The sequence below is a fragment of the Manis pentadactyla genome, chromosome 18, assembly GCF_030020395.1.
Source record: "Manis pentadactyla isolate mManPen7 chromosome 18, mManPen7.hap1, whole genome shotgun sequence".
Classification (NCBI taxonomy): Eukaryota; Metazoa; Chordata; class Mammalia; order Pholidota; family Manidae; genus Manis; species Manis pentadactyla.
Window position 1 is genome coordinate 18,075,951 of NC_080036.1, and position 27,091 is coordinate 18,103,041.

The following is a 27,091-nucleotide window of genomic DNA, read 5'->3' on the forward strand; positions in this document are numbered from 1 at the left end:
GGTCTGTGACTCATTTTAATCAACAGAATCCAGCCAGTTTACAGTAGAAGCCTTTAGAAGGCCTGACAGCTTCTGTGTGGGGGCAGATCTCACGTAGAGGGACAGACGCCCTGCTGTCTAAGCACCCCAGCCAAGCTGCCCTGATCCTGCCCAGGCCTCCATCTTTCCACAGCTCATGAAAACTCCAAGCAAGACAGCAGAAAGATGGCCCAGCTGAGCCCAGCTGACCCACAGAGCTGCAAGAGATAAAATGGTGGTTGTCTGACACCACTAAGTCCTGGGGCGACTTGATTTGCAGCAGCAGACCCAGGATACAGAGAGCGTGGTATTAAAGATCAGGAGGACGTGCATCACTTTCTTCTCAGGTGGAGACGTACAATCTGTTTTTCTTTGTGGCATTTGGAGGTCTTGTGTAATTGCTCATTTGTAATTGGAAAACAAACGCACTGTTAAAAGAAAGACAGTTGCTTTGTGCTTCCTTGGGAATGTACTTTCTCTAATAATGATATTCCTTCAAAAATATTAATTTTGCCCCTACCATGTTCTCAGCCTATATTAGGTTTTGGAAACAAACTGAAGACCAGGTCAGACAGGCGAGAAGGAGGAGCAGATTCAGAGAGAACAGCGTAATGGGGGGAGGGGGCCACGTTCAGTAGCAGATGTGGGCAGAAATAGAGCTTTATGGTGAAATAAGCCAGACACAAATGCTGTCATTCACTTATAAGAGGCAGCTAGAATAGTCCAGTTCGCAGAAAACCAAAGTAGAAGGGTGGTTCCCAGGGCCTTGGGGGAGGAGGAGTGTGGAGTTATGGTTTAATGGGTACAGAGTTTCTGTTTGGGATGATGGAAAATTCGAGATGGATGGTGGTGGTGATGGTTGCACAACAATGTGAATGTACTTAATGCCACAAAATTGTACACTTGGAAAGGATTAAAACGGTAAATTTATCATTATGCATATTTTACCACAACTCAAGAAAAGGGTTTATGGATTTCACCATTGTGCTCCCCCACCAACATTTTTAACTTGGCAAAAAATGCAGTCTGAAGAGAGGCTAAATTCACAATAAGTCACTTAGCTCAGGCTGACATCACCTTTCAGGCAGGACTAATCATTACGCGGGGCTTTTAATGAAGCCTACCCTTTTCTATATCTGACAGCCTCCTGGAGTCCTACGGCATCAGCATCTACAAGTCATCTTCTCAGATAACAGCTTGACACTCTGAAGGGGTGACCGTATCTGTGCTGCTGTTTGTCTCAGGAACTGAGGGATCCTCAAGAGATGTGGTCACAGATGGCAATTATTTGCACATAAATGCTGTACTGCAAACCCAGAACAATCAAAATGCGGCTGTTTTCCCAGGAACAGGGGAAGAGGTAGGAACAGTGGCGATTTCAGGCTTTTCGGCTGGCCACGGTTTGAGGATGGCAAGCTGGTTAGAAGAGGGTGTTGTCTTGGTAAGGGAAGCTCATGATTAGATTGTTTATTTGATGCATCTTGGAGCTGTCAGTAAAGATAGGAGCTAAGCTAAAGTTTCACAGGTTATTTTATTTGATTGAATCCTCACAGCACCTTTCCAGCCAAGAAAGGGAGAATAACGGAGGATCTGGCCAAGTGGGGCCTCAGTCTTCTTACCTGTATAATAGGAACAATAACAATACTGTATCTACCACAGAGATTATTAGGACCTCAGAAACGTCAAGTAAAATGGCAAAAAAGAGGCCTTAATGACTTTGATGGGAGCAGGATGAGTGTGGAACCAGGGCCCAAAGCCAGGCGGTGAAAATTGAATTTTAAAATCAATAGGAATTATTCTCTCTCTCACTCCCACTTTTTTTTTCTTGGCCAGTTTGGCTAGAGGTTTATCAATTTCATTGATTTTTTTTCAAAGAACCAGCTTTTGATTTCTTTGGTTTCACTATTATGGTTCTGCTCTCTGTTTCATTGATTTCTGCTTTGATCTTTACTATTTCTTTTTTTCTCCTGGGTTTGGATTTAATTTGCTCTTCTTTCTCTAGTTTCCTGTGGTAGGAGCTGAGGTCACTGATTTGAGACCCTTCTTTTCTCTAATATTGTTGTTCAGCACTACAGATCTCCCCCTAAGTTACGCATTAGCAGCATGCCACGAATTTCAATGTGTTGTATTTTAATTTTCTTCATTTCAAAAGGCTTTCTAATATCCCTTTTGATTTCTTCTTTGATCCATGGCTTATTTAGAAACATATTTAGTTTCCAAATATTTGGGGATTTTCCGGAGAGCTTTCTGTTGTTGATTTCTAATTTAAATCCACTGTGGCCAAAGACCATACTTTGTAGGACTTGGAGCCTTTTGAATTTATTCAGACTTGTTTTATGGCCCTGGATCAGGTCTATCTTGGAAAATGTTCTATATGCACTTAAAAGAGTGTGAGTTCTGCTGAGGTCGGGTGGAGTGTTCTGTAAATGTCAATCAGGTCCAGTTGCTGATAGTTTGTTCAAATCTCCTGTACCTTTGCTGATTTTCTGTCTCTGTGTTCTAGCCACTGTTGTAAGGGGGTATTGCAATTTCTGACTATCACTGTGGATTTGTCTGTTCCCCTTACGGGGCTGCTCATTTTTGCTTCATGTATTTTGGCAGTGCTGCCATTAGGGGCATAAATATTGTAGCCTGTTGTGTCTTCATTGGCTGACCTTGATTAACTAGCTGCTCATTACACAATTGCTATATGACTTTCTGACTCCACAGGTCCCAAGACAGGTAAAGGACAGGAATGATCTTGTAAGTGGACAAAAGAGAGGGTGGTGGTCCCAGCAGGATGCAGGACTGGTACCAAAATACATCGGTGGCTCCCCAAACATTTCTCCATCTCTGGGGGAACCAACTGCCTGCAATCTTACGACCACAGATCTTTGGGGTTCATGAGTACCTGACTGGATACTTTTGTGTATGCCCGCTGGAGAGCACACCTTGCCACAGCCCACTTTCCTGTCCAGAGAGAGGCTGTGGTGTGCAAGTCAGCACTGGGGTCAGGGGATGGACCCCGGAGCTGTGAGAGTCAGGAGCACCCTACCTTACCAAGCCTGCTCGGCTGTAGCACAATAGTCTGTGATTACAGCGTCAGTGCAGCAGCCCAGGACCTGCTTGATGATGTCTCAAACTGGCTTGCAGCCTGCAGGCCCACAGGGGCCTCCATGATTTTGGAATCCCAGGAGGTACCCCTAATGGAATGCTGAGTTTGCAAGACTTGTAACGTGCTTCCAGTGTGAGTGGATATGACAGTGGGGAGGAGAAAATGCCCAATGGCCTCTTTTATTTTTGTTCATTTCCCCAAAATCTCCCTAGAATGAAAAGGAACTAAAGGTTGCCTATGGAATCCCAGCTTAAACCCAACCTGCTGCCTCCCTTAGGAACCTGCATGATTCCTGGTGTCACACTTGCTTGTGTCCTTTTTCCGGCTGTTAGACTGTGTTGCAGGATAGATTTTCACCAAATTTATGGTAGCACAACAGCCCTAAGCCCCTCAAAATTCTCGTCTGGACTCTCAAATCAAGATAAACGGGCCAGAGTGTTTCCTCTTGCCGATGACGTATGTAATCCAGAAAGCTAATGACTTTACCTGTGCCTGGAAAAGAATCAGTTTGGGGAAAGGCGCCGTGTATTATGATGAAACTGGGTCTTAGTTACCTAACGATTGTAAGAACGTGATGAATAGTCACAATGATATTGTGTGTATTGCAAGAATTAAAACCATTTAAAAACTCAAAAAAAAAAGTAGCTCTTTGCATCAGTGGAATATGATGGGTGGTGGGAACGAGACTAGAGAACACACGTTGCCTTCAAACGTCAAAGTAGTCCGCTTATTTAAAAAGTGAGCACCTTAGGCTAACTTGCAATACAGTCAAGCCCATGGTGGAAAACAGCATGTGGGATTCCTTGGAGGAGAATGAGGAGTCCCCCTCCCTTGGAAAAGAGAAGCTCAGTGGTCAGAGATAGCAAAGGACAGGGGGAAGGTTTGAGGAGAAGGTGGACTTTCAAAAGGAAACAAGCCATAATCCAAAGTATAGAATAAACATCCATCAGTCCATACAGAGATTAAGAAAGGATTGACTAAATAAGTGGGCAGAGGGAGGAAGAGGCAAGTCTTGCTGGCAGTTGCATTCCAAGTGATGGATGAGATTCTGTGCTCTCAGGGGGACGCTCCCCATTCCTCGAGGGTGGGCTGCGCATGTCCCTCCAAAGAGTGCAATACAAAGAGTGGGGAAAGAGCAACCTCACAGGGAGCAACCTTACAAACGCTCCCTCATCCGGGTGATCAAGGTCCGCAGGTGACCAGTCACGCTGATGGTATGTGCCCTTGATATGTGAGACGCTGACACTGGCACTTGGCACAGCCCAAAGGGAGGCAATCTATCAAATACCCGGGCAGAATGCCTCAAACCCAGCAAAGCCATCAAAAAACAAAAACAAGGAGAGTCTAAGAAATTCTCATGGCCAAGAGGAGCCTAAGGAGACACGAGGATTGTGCAATCCTGGACGGGATTCTGGAACAGGGAAAGGACATCAGAGGAAAACTAAGGAAGTCTGAGTGAACTATGGACCTTAGATAATCATGTGTTATTATTGGTTCATTCATTGTGACAGGCTCACCACACTAATGTAAGATGTTAATAATCAGGCAACCCACCATGGGGGTCTATGGAAGCTCACTGTATTAGCTTCCCAACCTTTCTGTACATTGTAATGTCTTTTTAAATCAAAAGATTGTTTGAATCAACAGGAAGAAGTCAGGGAGTCAGCTCCGCTTTGGCCCTAGGAGGGAGTGGAGGCCTGTGCTTGTGCTGGAGTCGGGGGAGTTGGGGGTCCACAGTGAGGCCCTGGGAAGGTGCTGGTGTCATTCTGAAAGCTCTCACTCTGGTTTTTCTGGTTTGTTGTCCTGTCAGGGTGGGAATGGATTTAGGGTTTAGCAAGAAGTAAACATTTGACTCATTTATCTGTAAACGACAAGTTTTTCCCCAAATAAGCAGACTAAATACATTTCGCTGAGTGCTTAATGAAAGCACGGGTTTTCCAGGGATGGCTGAGAATCCCCAGCAGACACTCTTCATGAACACGGATGGTGGGGATGAGGTGAGGGCTTTCTCTTTACTCGCTTGTGTCCTCGGGGGCTCTCTGCAGCCCAGCTCCTGGCACGGGCTGCTGCTCTTGGAGCCGGCCTTCTGCCCAGGACTCGGGCTCTGTGTCCTGGGCTCACAGAGCCACCACATTCTTGCTGATTCTTGTGCCACTGCAAAGTGAGAATGCAGGGATAGTCCTATTTTGTGCTGTCTGGGAGCCAGCATGACCTGTGTACAGTAATGTCGCTACTTCTCTTCCCACCAAAAAGATGGGTTCAACCTGCATAGTCATCAGGCTGAAGAAGGAAGGTATATGAAATCATGGAAAAGGGGTCAAATGAGTCTGGATTATCTAGTCATGAAGGTCAGTGTCCAGACAACCCAAGTTGCTGACCACTGGAGTGGCTGCCCCCGAGGCAGCTGGCAGGGAGCTGGTTGCTACCATAGGTGAGGGCCCTGTAGATGATAGGCAGATATCCGGATCTCCTTTCATGCTCATGCTGGTTAGTTTATCTCCAGCCTTCCCTTTTTAATCAAGAAAACAAAACAAAAGCCACTGTGGGATTTGGAAGAATGTCATATATACGTCTGTATTCATCTTGGTTGGATGAAGGCTTTATCTTGAGATTTGGGAGGCAGAATAAGAGGCCCTCTTAGGAAAGAAAATAAAGATGAATCAAATGAAACGATTTGCTTTCCCTTGGGAAGGGCAGCACTAACCTGCCTGTCCCTAAGTGTGGTCAGCACAATCCATCCTTCGTCTCAAAGTGCGGTTCAGCTTGGTGCCTCTCTCTTCTGACTCATTGCCTTTTGTTGTGTATTATTATGATTTTTAAAAAAAGCAACATGCAAGAAAGGCATAAGGCCAAACCGCCTTTGGAGTAAAGAGAAATTATTCTGCATATCAAATTGATCAAATCTGGCAAAAGCCCTGACCTCTTGGCCACCCGGCTTGGGTTTACTTTAAGTGCAGTTACATGATGTCTTCCCCTGACTGACTCACGGTGTGTCTTTCACAGCCCTTTTCTTATTCGCTGCCTTTCCAGGCTCAGGCACTTGTAGAAGAGCTAAGGACACGATTTCTTTTTAAAGAATATGAAGTGGTACTGCCTCCAAAATTAGGGTATCCAGAAACCAGGATATCAGGATGCAGCCATAAGCCACTAAATAAACCTGCGACTGGGAACGGAAGAGCGTCCGCCACAGGCCAGTGCGATGTTTGGCACATGCCATCAGTAAACAACCTTTAAGTCACCCTTCTGGAAGCTTGTAGGAAATTCCTCTTTTCACAGTGAACTTCCAACATTTGTATTATTTTTCTGTATTTTCCTTCTTTTTTGAGATACTCTTCCCCCATGTAAGAGCACCCACAACAAAAATGCGCACAAGTTATAATTTGTTAGTGGCTCACTTCTCTTAGAGGTGAAATGCTGCAAGGGTAGAACTGGACGTTCTTTTCTTCACTGTCCGTAATTCCGTGCGCTCCCATTTGTGGGACTGGGCACCGAGTACGTGCTCGTTCCATGTTGTCTGTGATATTGACACACAAGGCTGACTTTTGCTGGGAGAATGCAAGAGGGTGGAAAAGATGGAAGTCATGCATGTATCCGGGCAACGCACAGCCGCTGGAACACGTGCTTCAGGTGAGTCCCCCTGTGGGGACAGGGATGTGTTGTTATAGGTCCCCATGGACACTGAGGTGCTTACATGGGCCCAGGGAGCTGTGTGCCCTTTTGTGTGTTATTTGGCCCATCTAAGGCAGTTTCTATATCTATATAATGGGTCAAATGTATATACATGGATGAGGTTGGACCTTTGACTTAATAGGGCCACGCAGATGGTCAGCCCAGCCCACGGATGCTCTGCTGACAGTATGCAGGTACTTCCGGTGGATTCCACCAGGGAGGTTCCGGTCCAGGATCAGGAAGTGTAACAATGACTCAAGTCTGCAGACGTGAGTCTGCAGTGGAGGACCCGGAACGGCCCTGGATGGCCCCGGAAGGGGGAGTGGTCCTGCGGGTTGAGAGGGAAGAGAGCCTCTAAAAAGATTGCAAATGACTCTCCCTGGAGAAAAAAACCAACCAACAGAAAGCCGGGCAAAGCAGAAAGAGAGACAGACAGCAGGGCCCAGTAGAGGAGGCAAACTTGGATGACAGGGGCTGCTGGGAGCTGAACGTGGACTTTGCATCCTCAGCAGCTGTTATGCAGCTTTTGTTCTGGCCACCAACCCTGCGGGCGCGGTGGGAGCAGGACGACTGAGCAGGCCTCGGCCCCATCCGTGTTCTGGGTGCTGGCAGGAGGTCAGCGAAGAGGGTAAGCTGAACTCACGGCGGAGGGGCAGCCGTAACAACACGGACGCAGGGCCGCGGCGTTTCCGTGCATACCCTCACTTCGCTCTCCCGCGGGTCACTGGCGGGTGGATGTTGAGATTTCTTGAGTTCTAGAAAGTTTAAAAGTAATATTGGGCTGGAAGTGGTCCTCTTTCTCAGAACTAGATGCTGACGTCCTCTCGGGGAGGAGGAGGCGGCAAGCGGACTGAACCTGGGTCTCACTCCCCAGGATCGTCCGAGATTGGAATCTGGACACTGCCATTTCATGGCACGTGTCCTTGGCTGAGATATTGAACCTCTCTGAGCTTCCATTTCCTCCCTAGCAAAATGGCAATAACAATATCAACTTTCCTGGCCTGAAGAAAGAATTCAGTGAGCTACTCTGCACAAAGTGTCTGGCTTGGTATCCAGCACATGGCGGTTTTGAGAATTTATTCCCATTCACCAGAAGTTAGCCTGTCCTTCATGGCTGCCTCCGCCTGGTGCCCTTCCCAGGGACTTCCCCGGAGTGCAGATTCCTCTCACTTCTCCACAATGAAATTAATCTCTTCCTCTTCAGAGTCTCCTAGTACAGCATTTCTCAGAATCCACTTTGGATTATAATTATTTTATTTATGTGCCATCTCCTCTCCCTAGATGGGAACCTCTATAGGGAACTGTGGTATAAGGTAAACTATACCGGTACACCTTAGAGATACAGGGGGTTGGCTCCAGACATTGCAATGAAACAAATATCATAATAAAGGAAGTCAAATTTTTTGGTTTCCTAGTGCACATAAAAGTTATATTTACACTATAGTACAGTCTGGTAGGTGGGTAACAGCATCATTTAAAGATACTTTATTGCTAAAAAACGCTAACCATTATCTGAGCTTTCAGTGAGTCACAATCACTGATCACAGATCACTATAACAAATATAATGAAAACGAAAAAGGTTGAAATATTGTGAGAATTACCAAAATGTGACCCAGAGATGTGAAGTGAGCAAATGCTGTTGGAAAAATGGCCCTGATAGATTTGCTTGATGTAGGGTTGCCACAAACCTTCCATTTGTTAAAAAAACAAAACAAACAACAACAAAAAAACATTATCTGCAAAAAGCAATAAAGTGAAGTGCAAAAAATGAGGTATGATTGTATTTGGTCTTTGCCCTCAGTTCTAAGCACAGAGCTTCAAAACTTAGAATTTCCTCAGCAACATGGAGTCTTTGCTGTGCTGAGGTGACTCATGGGTGGTGGCCCCTACATAGCTTCAGGGTAGGGTCTGGCCACCAAACAAAACTAAGTCCGTGATTAGAGGGTCAAGACTTTCAGCTGGGCAGCCTTCAGGGAGGCGAGGTAGACTGGAGATTGACTTGAATCACGTGGCCACTGGTTTAATCAATCATGCCTATATAATGAAACTCTAACAAAAACTCTAGTTGTGGAGGTTCAGGGGCATTTTCTGGCTGATGAAGGCATAGGTATATAGGGACAGTGATGCGTCCTGACCCCACAGGGAGAGGGTATGGAAACTCTGCATTTGGGACTCTTCCCGATCTCACCCTACATGTATCCTATATAAAAAACAAAATTATAAGTATAGTGCTCTGCCGAGCTTTTTGAGTCATTCTTGCAAATTATCAAACCTGAAGCGGTCATGGGAACTTCCAAGCATACAGTCAGAAGGACAGGAGGCCTGGGGCCCCTGAAGGGCAGCCGGAGTCTGAAGTGAGGGCAGTCTTGTAGACAACTTTGCCCTGAACCTGTGAGGCCTGGGTGAACTCCAGGTGGTTAGAGTCAGAACTGTATACCCTTTTGGGGTGGAATCTTAGTAGCCTCTGTGCTGCACATCAGGAACTGCACAAATACAGGTTGAACTGAGCATAAATACAGTTGAGTTAATATTTTATATGAATGTTGTTATTTCTTTGCTCTTCCTTTGATTTGGGGCAACCCCTGTTAACTGGTAGTCTTGGTGGAAGGCAGAGCCTGACTTGTACCGCAAATGCTGACAAGGTCTGTTTCTCTGTGGCTGAGGCAGGATCACATGAACTCAGCTCAGCCAATCCTATGCACTCATCTTGGACTTTGAATCAGGAGCAAATCTCCTGATTGAAGCAACATGCAGCTTGCCAGTGCAGCAGCGATGCCAGTAGCAGTGCGCAGCAGCTGTATCATGCAGACAAGCTTTAGTAACTACTATTTTGGCAAGAGAGCAGACGTATCCTCATCCACCTTTTTCTATGGGGTGATTTTTTTTCCTTTGGTTAAGGTTTTGTTCATTTGTTTTCTTATTCTGTTTTCTGTAGCATCTTGGATTTCTACCTTTTCATAGTTATTCTTGAAATTTTGCTGTGCATATGTAATTTCTGAGGTCTTAATTTGAAATCTGAATGCCTGTCCTTGTAGAATAAAAGGGCCTTAGAAGACTGACACTTGAATCTTTCCTCTTGACTTCAGTGTTCTCTTTGTCTTATATTTTAGATCAGTCCTTTATTTTTAAACCTACACATTTACCATTATTATTATTATTATTACTATTAGTTACAAATAGTGCTAGTTTAGAGTTTAGCTTCAGAATCCCTATTCTTCCTTGCATCTTACACCATCTTTCTGGGACTAATTTTTCTTCCTTCTGAAAGATATATTTTACACATTCTTTTAGTATTGTGTCTGTTGGCAGTAAACTCTTGGTGCTCATTTTTAATGAAAATGTCTTCATTTCATCCTTGTTCTTGAAAAATAATATTGCTGGGTACACATTTCAGGTTGACACTTTTTTTGCATTTTGAAGATAATCACTCCACTGTTTTATGGCTTTTATTATTTTTGAGAAATTTACTCTTAGTATAATTATGTTGTCAATATTTGTGGGTAATCGGTCTTTTCTCTCTGGCTACTTTAAGATCTTGTCTTTAGTTTTCTGAAGTTTTACTACATGTGTAGGTGTGGGTTTTGTTTGTCTTTTCTTGGTGTATTTTATACTTTTTTGTGGATTCATGTATTTCATCAATCATGGAATAGTCTCAACCATAATCTCTTTGAATATTGCTTCTCTTTCATTCTCATTATTCTCTCCTTGTGGAAATTCAATTAAACATTTGTTAGAATACCTCATTTATTATTCATACTTTTTAATTTCTTTTTTCACTTCCTTGTCCACCTCTTTATGCTACTCCTTTGAATAATGTCTTCAGGTCTGTCTTCTAGGTCACTAGATTTATCTTCATTGTCCCTAAATTGTCATTAAATTTCTCTCCATTGTCCCATGCATATGTGAATTTGTGTGTGTGTGTATGTGTGTGTGTGTGTGTGTGTGTGTTTCACATACCATACAATTTGCCCATTTAAAGCATACAATTCAGCGGGTTTTAGTTATATTCAGAGTTGTACAATCATCACCACAATCAATTCTAGAACCTTTTCATCCCCCCCTAAACCAAACCCTGCACCCATAAGTCACTCCCTATTTCCTCCAATTCCCCTGCATCCACCCTAGGCAACAACCAGTCTATTTTATGTCTCAGTCGATTTGCTTCATCTGGACCTTCGTCTGCGTATCATACAACATGTGGTCTTTTGTGAATGCATTTTTCATGTAGCATAATTCTAAACAGTCTTTTAAGTCATCTGTTGAACTCTTTACTCAACAATTATGTTTTAAACTTCGATAAGCTCCGTTATTCCCTTTTTCAAGGTTCCCGATCTTTTGAGTCTTTTTTTTTTTTGCTTATTTTTGTGATTCTATCTTTACTTCTTTAAGGATTTCATATATAGTTAATATTTTCTGATGATATCTAGCAGAGTGATTTTCTAAATTTGTTTCTTGATTCTTATCAGGATAGTTTGTTTCATTGCACATTTGGTGATATTTGATTGGAAACTACTGTTAAGTTTATCTGAGTTTGTGGAAAATCCGAGGGTTTAAATCCTCAAGAAAAATTGCATATGCTTCTGCTGGGAATCAGGGGTGCTGGAAACCACAGGATCCCCTTCCAAGGGGCTGGCTTACAGTAAGAGTCTCGGTTTCATCTCCATCCCCTTGCTGCTGACAATGCGATCATGGCATTTGCCCCACCTGCCTTGTATGTGTGGACTCACCACCCACTCCTTCAGGCTGTAGCCCTTGGTCTGTGTGATGAGTACATGTGCATGATGTGATATGTATGAGCTTTCCTCTACTATTGAATATTCAGTAATGCACAGAGGTTCTGCCTTATCTATTTTATCTGCAAGGGAAGGGTCCCTCAGAGCACCTAGTTTGTCAACCTGCTGCCACTTCCTTGGAAGCCCCTAGTATGTTTCTGCCCTGCCTCTCTAGCTTTATTGGTGAATCTCGAGTCACCCAAATAATCCTCTCAAACATTCCATTTCCCGTATGAATCTCCAAAATCAGATTCTTTGTGCCTGCAACTGAGAAGACTGATTGGTAGAACAGCTTCCTAGTAATAAGAATTATATTTGTGAGCACTGGCAGTGTGCCCCACCCTCTTTAAGGGCTTTACTTGTATTAACTCCCCCAGTTATCACAGCCTTCCCATTTTACAGATAAGGAAGTTGAGGCACAGGAAAGTTGGGACCCACAGGTTACAACTGTTGGGGCTAGGAGGTGAATCAGGGCAGGCTGGTTCTTTTCCATTCTCATGACAGCAAAAAGAAACAGAAGAACTCAGGGCCATCCAGGATTAGGCAGAAAGAGTGTTTTTCGACGAACAGGCTGCTGACACCCAGGAGCTCTGAAAGCCCTGCCCTGGCCTTTCTGGTACATTGTGTACAGCCCTGAGGCATGGCAGGGAGTCCAGAGATCTCTGAGCTTTCTTCTGATTGAAAAAAAAAGCCCAAATTCTATCTCAGGAGTCATGAGTTTCCTTGACTGCATCTATGCAGACAGGCTGGAAAAATCAATGCTACAGTAGCTGCAAATGCAGGATTGGAGTGGTTTGGGGGCATTTTCAGCTTGAGTGCACAACTCCGAGAATAGACTTAAATGTCCACCTTTGACTTGATCCAATGGAGGCATGAAATTGATAGTCAAGTGTGAACAAATGGCCGGCTGTATTCTGAGCCTCTGAGTGACCCTGAGGTGGGGACTGGCATGTGGCAACTGCTTCAAGGAGGAGAGGTGGGCCATGTAATGATGTGACCCCGACCACGCCTCAGGTGGTACTGTGCCAGGGTGTGTGTGTTCCCCTGATGAGCTATTTTCTTAAAAATAAATGTGTTATTTATCCTAATAACCATTTATCAAGAGCTTATCTTGTACCAGGCTCTGTGCTTTGAAAACTGTTTTATAGACTTACCTACATCCTTGCTTTCCATACTTATCTCCTAAAACTCTTCAGAAACAATTCTGAAACATCAGCACTGCCATCCCCCCACATCACGAATGAGGAAACTGAGGCTGGGGGAGGTGCCTTTCCTGAGGCCCCACAGTCAAAAGTACTGGGGGACACGGGAACCCGGGTCCTGGGCAGCAAAGTCCACCTCAGGGCACCCCTTCATTTCCAAGAGTGTCTTCTTAGCCCCTTTTCATTACCACGCAGCCAGAGGGGCCACCTGGGGGGCAGGCAAGTCACCACCCGAGGACCAAAGGGCAGCCCTTCTCCAGGGGCCTGGCTGTGTGTCTTCTCCTCTCTGTGTGGATCTGGCTACCAAGGGGCCTGTGCGCTGGGTTCCTCAGAGCCACAGAAGCAATCCCCTGGGCCCTGACTTCCTCAATCTGGGCTTGGTGGATACTTACCTTCACTGCTTCCCAGCTGGAATTCACAAGGTGCTGCCGGAAGGGCCCAAAACCTGAAAGCAAAGAGACCCGGATTTGCTTAGGCTTGCAGGGAGGGTGTATCTATTCCCAGGCTGCTTCCTGCACCCACTGTGGGAAGGTCCTGCTGCTCCCACGACTATTGTGTGCTCGTAGCAACTCCACATATCCTCCTTCTTGTGGAGGCCTGCAAACTTGCCAGTCTGGAAGCATCTTCAGAGTTCTCTTATGTCCGGCATCGTGGGGGAGCTGAAAAGGAACATGGGCCTGACCCAACCCTGAGCTAAGAGGGCTTGAGTGAGTGTGCACAAATCTCCAGTTAAAATGCATGCTGTATAGAGAGCCCAGAAGTACACCCACATGAATACGCCCAGTTGCCTGCTAATAGAGGTGCAAAGGCAATTCATGGAGGAGGGACAGCATTTTCAAAAAATCGGGCTGAACAATTGGACACCCATAAGCAAAAAAAAAAAAAAAAGATCCGTTCATATTCTAAAACTGTAGAATCTGTGTGGGTCTGGGATGATGCTGGAGATTCTCTGTTCCCACAAGCTTCCAGTGGTACTGATGATACTGGTCCTCAGACCACACTGAGTATTGAGGCTTTGAAGGATGAGGTTCAGAATACTTTAAAGAGAAGAGAGCAGGTAGGGGGTGGTTGGGGGAGACTCCTAAAGGAGGTGGGGCGGATCCAGGATTCCATGGTGGGGAGGAGGCACAGCAGCTGGAAGGGTGGGGCGCTGCTGTCAGTAAGGGTGGGCCTGGCAAGGTGAGCCCCCAGAGTGACACTCTAGTTGGGAAGGCCTCATTCTGGGAAGGAGCAAGCACCAGGGCTGCTGGGTGAAGCCCACAGATGGAGTGGGATGTGCCTTGAACTGGGAACACTTATTTACACTGTGTACTATTTCACAATTTAATTGTCATGATGATTTCTGATAAAAGGCCATTAAGGAGACTTCTGTTTGGGGAGGACAGCAAACCTCTCTGGGACTAGCTTAGGAAAGGCTTGCTGCTGGTCTGGGGAGAGGTCACATCCTGGGACTCTGTCGCCCTCTCCGTGTTCTGGCTGCTTTACCTGTACCATGAGGGGCCTACATGGAGCCCACCCCCTGCTGCATGGGGGGATGATGGAAAAACACCCAGATGGAAGTGAGGAGCATCCAAGACCTCAGAGTCTGGGGTCAGGCTTCACGTTTTGCACCTCAGCCCCACCACTTACCAGCTGGGTGACCTCGAGCACGTTACTTGGCTTCAATCCCTTGGTTTACTCATCTGTGAAATGGGGACTAGGCATAGTAACCTAATTGGGTTGTTTTGAGGAGCAAACGAATGAATAAAATAGAGCATTTGGAACACTGCTTGGAGCAGAGAAAGCGGCATGGAGAGTTGGCCTTCACTGTTGCCATAGTTACATACCCCCAGGATGGTAGGTCATAAGCAATGCATGTATGGAAAGTACTGGGCAGTTTCCGGAACTTGGTGGGTGCCCATAAATGCTGACTGTTTTTCCACTGTCCCCCCATACAGTGGGGGATGGGCTCCATCTAGGCCCTGCCTGTGCTCTGATTCTAATGACCTGAGGCTGCCATTGTTCAGTCCCAAAAGCTCCTGGTGGGCACTGAAGCCATCAGCCAGGCACACCCATCCTTACCTTTCCATGATGAGATCGTACCTGTGCTTTAGGCCTCTTATATCTCTCCAGAAAGAGAGCCCTGTGTTAATCAGGGTTCTCCTGAGAAACAGAATATACATATAAAAAGATTTATTATCAGAATTGGCACAGGCAATTATGGAGGCCAAGAAGTCCCAGGGTCTGCTGTCTGCAAGCTGGAGAACCAGCTGCCAGGGGGCCAGAAAAGACAGGTACCCCCTTATCAGTCAGGCAGAAAGAGTATTTAACTTTTCTTCTGACTTTTATTCTGTTCAGCCCTCAGTGGATTAGACGATGGCCACCCATGTTGGCGAGGGCCATTTACTTGATTTATCCCACCAATTCAAATGTGAATATCTTCCAGAAACATCCTCACAGACACACCCAGAAATAATTTAACCAGTTATCTGGGCAGTCAGAAACCCAGTCAATTTGACAGATAAAATTACCCATCACAAGGCCTAAAGGAGGGTGTGGCTCAATACTCAAGGCCTGTGAGGTTTCTTATTTCATTTCTTCAGAGTAGCCCATGTACAGAACTCATTGGTCCCCTCCAGGACCAGAGAACAGGCCAGCTGCTGTCAGACGGACCTGTGACAAGCCAGGGGCTCGTTTCTTAGCAGGTAGTGGGCTGCAGGTGGAGCTGGCATTCTCCACCTCAGCTTTGTCTGGGACACAGCCGAAGCTTTGCATTTCACCTATCTGGTTCCTGGGATGTACTTCCCAGTTTATACAAATTCTGAGATGGAGAAGATGTAGAATTAAATATCAACCTCTGAAACCCGACTCCCCAGACCTTAGGCCTATAGAGTAGGAGCTGGTTCTGGAGAGGACGGTGCCATTGAAGTTCCTGAATCTCTGGATCTAGAACCACTAACAAGTGTGGATCTCAAGGGGGTAAAACTTTCTCAGGTAATGGAGAAGTTTCGGACAAGATGTCCTGACACAAAGAAGTGAGTAGCGTCCTCTGACATTGATTGAATCTTATAGAATAAATAAGACTAGTTGCACTGGGAGCAGCCAGGAAAAAGAAGTTTTTAGAAAATACTGAGACTAAGGAAAAAAAATCACTGAGAAACCAGGTACTCCCAGATGGTTGTAGGCATACTAAAAATGCAGTGACACATTCAAAACAATTACATTCTGCTTTAGAATCACGTTCAAATCAGCATATTCAGATGATCTCTTATCTGTTTTAAATTAGGGAAAATAACGAGGCAAGTGAAGGTCTGAAGCTCTTGTTTCGCACGGTCAAATCATGTATTTTAAACTTGGCAGGCCCTTGAGTGGAACTTGCAGAAGGGCTGGAGAAATCTCCGGCAATCAGGGAGGCCCTCTGGAGGGATGCAGGTTTTCTGTCTCCCGTCGTTATCCCTGGTGCCCATCAGAACGCTTGATCCTGAGGCAGAGCCCTTGGTCTCCCACCATCTGTCTATGTGCCAATTGCCTTGGTGAGATTTACGCACGAAGCAAATCCAATTAAATGAAAAGATGGCCCCTGGCAGATCAGAGCATTTGTAATAAAGGCAGGCCACACTCTGCCAGCCAGTGGGCATTCCCAAATCGTGGCTGATTATCAGGTACTTCATCAAACAATCTACAGTTTGCCAGCAAGCGACAAGTTGGCAGGACGGAGGCAGGAGTCACTGGGAGTCTCAGACTTGCCACTGTGCTTCGATATTCATATTTCATTTGTGACAAGTGGTGTGTTTACTGGGGGTACAGTTTCCTTAGGAATTCAAGAGTAATTTGAACCATTTGACCTCTATACCCAAAATAACACCAATGAGAGCGAGGGAGATAAAAGATTTCAAAAGAACTTTCTTTTTCTCTGAAGGTTAACAGGAATTTGATTACAGTCTGAAAATATTAAGATAGGTAACGTTCAGTTTGTCACGTACATGGGAATCCTTGTCTCTTCTATGTTTCCTTCATTTAACACCATTCAAAAGACTTAAAATATGCCAAATGTGCCTAACTAAAATAAAGAGAGCTCTGTGAAGAAATCAAAGCCCCCAGGGACCAGCTGTGACAATGACTGAGGGTGGCTGGTGGTAGGTGTGCTGGTTGGTGAAAAAGGCAGAAGTGGGTGGCAACTGTTCCTTCTGAGTTGACCTTTTGGGGTTCAGAGTCTCCAACTGGTGGCTCTCAGGGGTGCTTCCGTAGCCCAAAGCCCACTCTCCAGTCTGGGTGTGGGGGCTGTGTGCTCTTTTGGGGGTGATCATGTTAGATGGACGGTCTCAGCCTTAGGAGGGTCCCCTTCCCTGCTACGTAACTGCACCCCAGTGGAGGCCGCCAGCCTCTGCTTCCTGCCTGATGGGCTGAAGGGCAGGGTCTGAGCCTGAGCCACATGTGCGTACCCCACATATGCCACTCAAAAGTTATTTGAAGCGCACAGTGGGACAGAAGCTGAAAAGCCTCTCTGTCCTCTGATCGTTTTTTAATAGGGCATAGCAGGAAATTAGTTTCCATCTGGAATTATTGGCACCACCAGTTGCCACTCTTTTTTCCCCAGGAGGGAACTGCTTAGGACCAGGATCAGGCAAGGGCACATTCCATGGTCAGGCTAAAAGCAGCAGCAAATGAGAAAGCAGAAACATTGTCTTACCAGTCACTACCACGCAGTGAGACGGGGAATCCATGAAACCTGAGTGGGGAGTGTGGCCGCGCCTGTGTGGTCAGCCAGCCGGCAGCCGGGCCTTGGGCGCTCGGAGTGCTGGCTGCTCTGTCTGGCAACTGGTGGCCTCAGGCTCCTGTGGGGAGGCCCCCAAGAGGCTGAAGACTCTGAGGTGGGGGCAGGGTGGTAGGATGATGCCCCTTGTAAGCAGAACTGGCTGGCTCAGGACACAGAGGCTGCAGGCAACAGGCAAGCAGAGGGTTGGAGCACCTCCAGGGACTTCTGGCCATTTGGACCTGGGTCAGTTTGTTGCTTGGTATGGGTTGAAAGTGAACCATGAGTTTGGCGAACAACTGTCTTGGTTTGCCTGGGACTGAGGGGTTTCTGAGGTTGTGGGGGGAAGCTGTGGTGGAGGGGGCATGATGGAAATGTGCTGAGACTGGTACAGTCCTGGCAAATGAGGATGGTGGGTGACCCTACCAGCTGTTTTTAAAGACCTTGTTTGGTCATCTTTCCTAATGCCACCTCCCCCAGAATTGCTTGGTGTTTTGGCCATTATGATTTGGTGGAATTTGGTTGTCCTGAAACTGATTCTGCAAAATAGTAGTGGGGGAAAAAAAAAGAAAAAGAGAAGAAACCAAAAAGCACAGATGAAGCTTATGGTAAAAGGGCTGGTTGGAAACACCTGCTGCCTGTAAGCGGCAGGTCCTCAGGCAAGTGAACCTCTCTGTGCCCGGTTCCCCTTTCTGTGAAGTGGGGGTGGGCACAGCCCTGTCTTCATGAATGGGGGCTTGCTGAGCAGCAGGCACTGTCCCACCCCCACAGCCCCGAGGGGCAGAGGCTCACACAGCTGGCTTCCCAGGCTCTGCTCCACCACCCCCGTTCCACCTGCCACATGTGCTTCACATGGTGCTTGACCGACCACAGGCACCACTGAGTGTTGGCAGGGTCCTTCCAGCCTTCTGCCTGGCTCTGTGTGCATGCCTCTGCCTTTTTGATTGTGTCTGAGTAGGCAAAGAACTAATATTTGAGATCGGTTCCTCTTTTGAAGAAGTCGTGTGTGGGGAAAATGGAAGTTCCTAAGGCTGGGATCCTCACCTGAACCTAAACCACTTAATGATGTAACTGGCCTGCTGCTAGGCTACTGCTCCCACACCCTAGGCAATAAGCTATTACTGACTGAGTTGCTGTATAAAGAGCTCTGCCCAGCGCTCTGGGTAGAGTCAGAGAGGAAACAGGATTACAGACCTGCAGACTCTTGGATGCAGACATAATTCTAGTGCTTGACCTACCACCGTGGGAATAAAGCTGGGTAATAATCCTTTTACCCCAAGAACATTCCATTGTCATTCCTTGGTCCCACTGAATCTACAGTGAACTTGTCTGGGGCTGAAACCCTCAGGCAAGACACCATGTAATGCAACACCTTGACCTTTCAGAATATACTCTTAGAAAAAAAGTTTTTAAATACTCTTTTAAGACGCTGTCTAACAAGAGGTATCAAAAATGTGATTCTCTTTTCCCATCTGGGCACAGCCATGAGAAGTGCCATCCTGGGGAAATCAGTAGAGCTCCTCCAGGGCCATACTGGTTCCCCAAGTTTAGAGTACCCTGTATTAGAGAGCACAAGCATGGGTGCCACCTTCTTAATTGGTCCCCTGATAAAAAAAGAAACAAAAAACCTAAGTCCCCTTCCCCCCTTAATTGGGATCACCACCAAGGACTGGTCTCCACTTGGTGCCTCCTGGGACGCTGAACCAAGGGCCATTCCTTTTAATTGGTCCCTGGTGCAGGGTGCAGGCTTATTTACAACAGAGAACAGGTGGGAAATGGCATTTGCTTCCCAGTGGCCTTCCCCTGCCTGCTCTGGGAATCTGGGGCCCCCTTGTTTTGCAAGGACTCAGGAGGCTTTGCATTTCACCTTATTTTGAGATTAAAGGAGCCAAGACAAAAATTCAAGTTTGAAATCAATTTCCCAGTTTCTGGTACCCACTTGGGCACTGTTGATGTTATCTTGACCCACCTCTGGTGACTGGCTCCCCTGGCTTATAGCGCTTACCTATTCTTCTATCAGGAGAGCTTGGCTTGCCCATTGCAGTTATAAATGAAGAGATCAGACCAGTGGAAATGTCCACATTTGTAAAGCTGGTTACTGCTAAGGTCAAACTCTGATATCAACATGAATGGGCTCCGGGTATCTCCCTTGTGTTTACTAAAGTTAACTTATTATTCAAAATAGGCTCCTCAGCTGCTAAGACAACCAGTTTTTATTTATTTATTTATTTATTTATTTTGGTAGCATTAATCTACAATTCAATTGCAGAAAGAACATTATGTTTACTTGGTTCCCCCTTCACCAAGTCCCCCCCCCCACATACCCCTTCACAGTCACAAGACAACCAGTTTTTAACCATGCTACTTTTCTGATAATGCAGCTGCCATTTTTATTTTTATTTTTCGAGGATTCAACATGAGCCATTTTTATTTTAACGTAAACTGGACTGTGTCCTGGAATTTTCACTTTCCCATAAGGCACTTATATTCTGATGTCCTATCCTTTCCTCTAATTTTGCAATTAATAAAAAAGAAAATGAGATGCACAATGTTTAGCCACCATGACATGTTTATGATTGGAGTCATTCTCACCCAGAAAAAACAAATATTCTCACTCTCTAAAAATGAAAACAATTCAGAAAAGTATGGATTTTGAGTTCTGACATCTGCACTTTTCTTTTTTTATTGTAAAAACAGAGTCTCTAACAATGGCTGATGTCAAACACAATCTTCAGGCTGATGAAATACGGTAAGCCTGAGAACAAATAAGGCAACTTAAGAAAGATATTTTACTTAACACAAAGCACAGTGATCTTCCTTATTAGCTCACTTCCCCAGAGGAATATATTTGTAATCATATTTGACTTTGGGATTAAGAGGGCAAGTGCAACCCTTTTTCACTGAACCTAAAGGCCAGCAACAGTGCACACGTGTTCTCACCAGGGATGATAAATGTTGGTTGCAATATCCCAAGACCAAAAAAAGATTTCAAGTTTTGAACCAGACATAAAACTTTGTGGGATTTGTTTTAAATTTCTCATTGGCAAGTTGTGACTTCCTGCTTAGGCAAGAAAAGGGATTAAAAGTGTTTGTTTATTGTCTCTGACATGAATAGCTTTTACAAAACATTTTGTACACTTGACAAAATTTAACCATACTGGTCAAATTCCTCTTGGGAGGTGGAGAAAATCAATCAGCAAGAAGTGCTTGTGATTAAAATAGCAATAATACTAATACTAAACAGCAATATAAGCACTCTTCTGCCAAATATCTTTGCTTCCAGATCAGCTACTTATCTCTAGTGTAAAACAGAACTCTCAACCCAACTGCCTCTTGTCAAAGCACTAACAGATTCTCTACAACTGTCTCTCTTCCAAGGTAGCCTTTGGGACGCACCCGCCCCTACTCGTTGGCTGTGCTAGCTTAATATTCCAACAGGAGCTGACACACGATTTCTGTAAAGAGCTGGATGGTCAACACTTTAGGTTTCTGGGCCACGTGTCTCTGGCAACTCTTCAGCTTTGCCATTGTTGTGTGAAAGCAGCCTTGGATGATATGCAAATGAATGGGTGTGGCTGTGTTCCAATAATTATTTATTGGATGCCGAATTTGGAATTTCATATAATGCCCACAGGTCACAAACTATCCTTTTTCTTCTGATATATTTTCAGCTCCATGTAAAAATGATTCTTAGCTCACAGGCTGTGCAAAAATGAGTGGTGGCTGGATTGGGGCTGTGGCCTGTTCTGCCAACTCTGGCTGTTGACCAAACTCCATATGTACTACTGTACAATTTTTCCCCTGTAGGGAACATGATGTGGCTGGTGATAAAGTGACCTTATGGTGTACATGACAAAGGTCCCGTTAAATCGGTAGGAAGATTTAAAGTCAAGATGAAGATTCAGTGATTCAGAATGTTCCATCACAAAACCCACTGCTTGCTTTGTTTTGTTAGACTCACCTGGTGGTTAAATGAGAAGAGCATTCTGAATAAAGGCAGCGAGCGTTTTCGTTTTCCAAATTATAGTATTGAGGATTTTTGAGTACTGTGGAACGAGCTCACTGAATTAGATACTGATGACCATTTTCTTCTGGCCTCCTGATGTGTGTGTGCTGGTGGTCCTCGGCGAGATTGGGCTCCAACATGCCGGCGAGGAAGGACCCTGGAGCTGTACTTTACCTTTTGGAGGTTTCAGATGCCATATATTCATGGTTTTAACCTTCCAACTAAAATATAGCTCTCAAATGCTTATGGCATTTACTTATTTAAAAATTTAAAACGTGAGGCTTTCTTACCACTCTGCAACAACCATTAAGAGCTGTTTTAAAACAATCAGGAAATTGGTATGCTTGAGATCATATAACACTATAATTATCTTCAATATTCCATGGGAAACTGGTATAGAAGATACGTTTTTTTTATAAGGTGTTTTTTAAATTAGGTATCATTGATACACACTCTTACGAAGGTTTCACATGAAAAGCAATGTGGTTACTACATTCATGCATATTATCGAGTCCCCCCCCATGCCCCATTGCAGTCACTGTCCATCAGTGGAGTAAGATGCCACAGAGTCACTACGTGTCTTCTCTGTGCTACACTGTCTTCCCTGTGATCCCCCACACCATGTGTACCAATCATAATACCCCTCAATCCCCTTCTCCCTCCCTCCCCACCCAACCTTCCCCATCCCTCCCCTTTAGTAACCACTAATCCCTTCTTGGAGTCTGTGATTCTGCTGCTGTTTTGTTCCTTCAGTTTTGTTTCGTTGTTATACTCCACAAATGAGGGAAATCAGTTGGTACTTGTCTTTCCCCACCTGGCTTTTTTCACTGCGCAAAATACCCTCTAGCTCCATCCATGTTGTTGCAAATGGTAGGATTTGTTTTCTTCTCATGGCTGAATAGTATTCCATTGTATCTATGTACCACATAGAAGATACTAAGTTTTTATAATTTCACCTAAAAGTTATGAGGCAATAGCTTGAAAATTAGAGTTTTAAAATTTCTGGCAGTCTGCTATAAGATAAGGTAATATTTTCCCTTCATATTATAAGAGAAAGCTTTGCTTATATTTTTCCCTTCTTTTTTTTCTAAACCTTGATTTTTTTTCTTCTTTTAGGATATCTCCTTCAGTGAAAAATAACAACTGTTGCAACAGGAATTTGTTTACTTATTAAAATCCAGTAGCTTTCTAGCCTTTTTGTTTAAAGAGTGGATTTTTCTTGCAAATTTCACAAATGCTTTGGGAGTGGCTAGAACAGTTGTGTTCTTAACACTGAGGAAATTCCAGTGAAGCTAAATGAGGCCAGATGGAGGATGCAGCAGAGCGCTCCACTACCTCCTGGAACGGGGAGAGGGCTCTGCTGAAAACATGCTACTGCCTGTTTTGTGGAGCCTCTTTTTTCTGCTATACGTATCTCAGTAACATTTCCCTTTTTTCCCTTTTTGTCTTCGTTAGGGTCAAGGGTAATTTTAGTGTCAAAAGTGACTGCTCAGTGGCTGACAAAGGTTGAGAAGTCCAGCCCCTTGTTTATAGACAACCTGATTGTCTACTTAGAAAATCTATGAAAATTGACTTTAAAACTACTGGACCTCATAAGAGTGGCTGGGTATGAGACTGGCGTATACTCAGGCCAACAGTTTTCTTACACACCTGTACTAACCAATTAGAAATTGTAATTGAAGAAAAGAAAGAGCCCATTCACAAGAGTCAACAGATATCAGAAATGTGGAGGAATAAACCTAGCAAGAATGTATTAGATCAATTTGTAAGAACTCTAGAACTTTAACCCATAAATACGTAAATAAATTTGGGGAAAATGGAAGTTTCTGTGGCCAGAATCCTCACCTGAGCCTAAACTAGTTGATGATGTAATTGGCCTACTGCTAGGGTACTGCTCCCACACCAGTTGGCAATGAGCTATTACTGAGTCACTATATAATGAGTTCTGCCCAGTGCTCTGGGTGGAGTCAGAGAGGCAGCAGGATTAGGGACCAGCAGACTACTGGACGCAGACGTGATTCCAGTGTTTGACCTATTGCTAGGAGAATAAAGCCAGGTATAAACCCTTTTCCCCTCTATGTTCCATTGTCATTTCTTGGTCTCACTGAATCCATAGTGAACCTGCCTGGGGCTGAAACCCCCAGGCGAGACAATAAACAAAATGAAAGTACAACACGTGAATAAACCTAGGGATGTTTATGCTCTTTGATGGGAAGATTCAAAAGCTCGTAATGTTTTCTGAATTAATGTTCTAGATGTAATCTCAGTCAGCTCTCAAAAACTTTAACTAGCTGGTTTGAATATTTGATGAGGAAGGTCTTGTCCTTCCACATACCCCACACATGATAAAGCCATGGTAATTAAAACAGTGTGGTATTGTGGAAGTAGTACAATGGTCAACAAAAGAAGAGCCATAGTGCATATAGGAATTGAATGTATAATTTAGGAAGTAATTCAATTCATGGGGAAAGACTGAACCGTTTAATGGTGTGGGGACAGTTGGTTATAGTTAGATGCATTCCTTATGCCATATACATAAGATAAATTCTGGTTGGACTTAGAATTCAAATCTATGGCCCCAAACAATAAAAATATTAGAGGCAAATGTGAAGAATTTATTTTCTAATTGTGGGGTAGTTTCATGCTACCCAAGTCAGATAGAAAACCCAGAAATTCTAAAGGAAAATAGCAAGTATTTGGCTAAATACTGACTTTGAGAAGAAGAGGTGAAGAAGAAGCAGGGAACTTATCAATCTAAAATCTTTATTTTTTCTGAAGAAACATGTATTCAGGTACTCTAATTTAAGAAAACAAAAATTAAAAAAAAATGTAATAAGGCCTTAAAGAAATGTTTTTATAGCAGAAATGAGTAAGCATTTAGCCCTATGTGCCAAAAGTTTAAGTAACACCCACAATTACCTGGGGTTCAACAAAAGTACAAGGGCCAAAAAGGAGATTTGATCCCACGGTCGGGCCTCTGCACTTGCATAACCTTTGCCATTTCCCCTTCCCACAAAGCTCCCTCACTTTCTTCATGTTTCTGCTCCCTTTTCTCTAATTTTTTCTTAGCTGTTAAATTTAGCATAGTACGTCCTATCTCCCATCACTTCTGCCCACTAGACAGTAGCCTCCATGAAGGCAAGGTTTTATTTATTCTGTTCACTGCTGAATCCCTAGAATCTAGAACAGTATAGGGCACCTAGAAGGAGACTAATAAATATGTGTTGAATGAGGACATGGGTGTTTGGAGGAGTTATGTGTCCTGAATGTTATTGCTCAGGGACCTCTGTATTTTCAGTACTGTATGTAGAAAATAGAATCTCCAAGAGGTGACTCAGGGGTGGCGCTAAGGGGGGACCTCCAGCTCTGTGGTCCAGTAATGCACACTGCTGCAATATGCAATGGAAGCAGGACTGGGGCCACTTTTCACCCATGCATGGGATGCCCTGGTCTTTAGCAAGTCAGTAGCTCCAAAAGTGGGGAGCAGCTGGTAGGTTCCCCTGATTAGCTGTTTGCTGGAGTGGAAGGACAGGGCAGGCAGATGAGATCCAGACCCTTCCTAGGACTGACGCTGCTGCTTGATGGGGCATAGTCCACAAGGGCCAGCTTCAGAGCTGCCAACCAAAGAGGGCAGGCACCAGCTGGCTGACCTCAGGTCTTTGGGTCCCAAAGTCATTGGCTTTTAAAACCAGCCATGCTCCCCACTCCACTGTAAAAAAACACAATTTGAAACAGGTCACAAAGTGTTGAAAAACAAAACATTTGAAGATCTAAGTGATTTTATTAAACAATTCATGAACTGGGCAGCATTCCATCTAACAATTAGAGAGATGCCCCAAAGGGCTCCAAAAAGGGAGATGTTTTTAAAGAGAGGGCAAGGAAGCTATCTTGTTAGGTATTTAAGCCCCAGTTTGGTGAGTTGGGCTTGCAGAAGTGACGCCATGCTGGGCCTGTTTTTTCTTTTTAGCAGAAGAAATACTGGAGAAACCTCTGCTTGGGGTTGCCTCTTGCTGAATAGTGCTATTTCTAAGTACCAGCTTGAACATTTGATAAATAGAAGTATTAGTTATCAGCAAAAATGGGCACACTTACAGTTGTCTAAAAAAAAATTGAACATAACTTTGAGATGGACAGAAGAGATGACTGGATGTTCTGCGTCTTGTGTGCCATCATCGTTTTTGAGTTATTTTTCAACTGTGTAAATGTTTGAAAAGGGATGAGGCAAAAGATTCTTGTCCGGAGAAATAGAAATAGAAGGAAGTGGGAGGGGGGCGCAGAGAAGGGGTGCAGGGTCCAGGCCCAGGGGCACTGGCAAGCGCTTGGGGTGCAGTTTCCTCTTTCAAAGAATTACGGGAGGAACAAATACCCCTCTAAAAAGTGGTGAACCCGCTTGGCAGACTGGGGAGTCACTGGAGAGGAAGACTGCATATTGGGGCGGGGGCTGGGGCAGGTGCAGCACCGGAGAAGGGGACCCGGAGGGCAGGGCAGCGGAGCCGGGGCAACCCCCGAGGGAGGGGACCGGGAGGGAAGGGCAGTGGGGCGGCGGGAGGGGGCAGCCCCGAGGGAGGGCGTGGGGCGGGGAAGCACCGGGGCAGGGTGCGGGGGCAGCCCCGGAGGCAGGGGGAGGGGAAAGGGCAGACCCGGGCGGGGCGACCGCGGCTGGAGCAGGAGCATGGAGGCTGAGGCCGTCCGCGGGGCCGCAGGTAAGGGGATCCGCCGCCGCCGCCGGGCCCGGAGCCCGCCCGCCCCCTCGCCGTCCGCGGCCCCGGCCCAGCCCCGCGTGTCGGGTTTCAATGGCTGGGCTGGGCTGGCCTGAAAGCTTCGGCCCCGGCGCTGCAGAACGAGCCCGTGAGCCGCGCGTCGTGGCCGGGAAACTTTCCCCGCGCTCGGCGCCGGGACGCTGCCGGCCGCGCACCTGTCGCCGCCGGGGAGCGAAACGGGCTGGCGGCCCGGGCCGTCGGGTGCGTCACCCCCGGGAGGGGCAGCCGCGGGCGCGTCTCGGTCTCGGCGCTCCGGACCCTGCCCGAGGCCGCTGGACGGCCGGACCGCCGACCCGGGCGGCGTGGCCTTGTCTGTGAGATGGAGCCGCACTGGCGGGGAGAACCGAGCAAAGCGGCCGGGTTCGGCGGGGCGCCCCGGCCCGTTCCGCTCCCCGCCCCGCGGGCCAGCCGGGCAGCCGGCAGCGGGGCGATTTCTGATCTGAAAGCACGTGGACAGATCCCCAAGCGGCTTCTGCCAGCACCCCAACGTAGGGCGTGGGTGGGTGGGGGCGGGCGTTGGCCGCGGAGGCAGGGCCTCTCCCTCCAGCCTCCCCCCACCCTCGCGGCCCCTACCCGTCCTGTCCGCCCTCGAGGCGCGCGGCTGGAGGTGGCCCCGCACCCGCACCCGCACGCCAGCCGTGCTGTCAAACGCCCAACTGGCCACTTTCTCCCCGCGCCGCGCGTGTCTGTAAGGAAAAAGCCCGCTTTCTAGAGGCTCTCCTGCCAATTATTGGAAGCCAGCAGCGGCGAATTAGCTGTTTGTTGACCTGCCTTTAAAAACTGTGACTTTAAAATTGTTTTCCCCCCGATTTCAAGTGAGTGAGAGAAGGAAAGAGG

General features: G+C 46.0%; 1 protein-coding gene across 2 annotated transcripts in view; it reads right to left on the minus strand.

Moving 5' to 3' along the window:
• PGPEP1L (pyroglutamyl-peptidase I like) overlaps window positions 1–17,706 on the minus strand; it is a 54,240-nt gene extending 36,534 nt beyond the window's left edge. For both annotated transcript variants that reach the window (XM_036878673.2, XM_036878672.2), the window contains exons 1-2: window positions 17,426–17,706; window positions 13,149–13,201 (exon numbers count right to left, since the gene is read on the minus strand). In XM_036878673.2, the coding sequence (XP_036734568.1) occupies window positions 13,149–13,201; window positions 17,426–17,459 (87 nt within the window). In that variant the 5' untranslated portion in view covers window positions 17,460–17,706. The remainder of the gene's footprint in view (window positions 1–13,148; window positions 13,202–17,425) is intronic.
• Window positions 17,707–27,091: the final 9,385 nt, after the last annotated feature.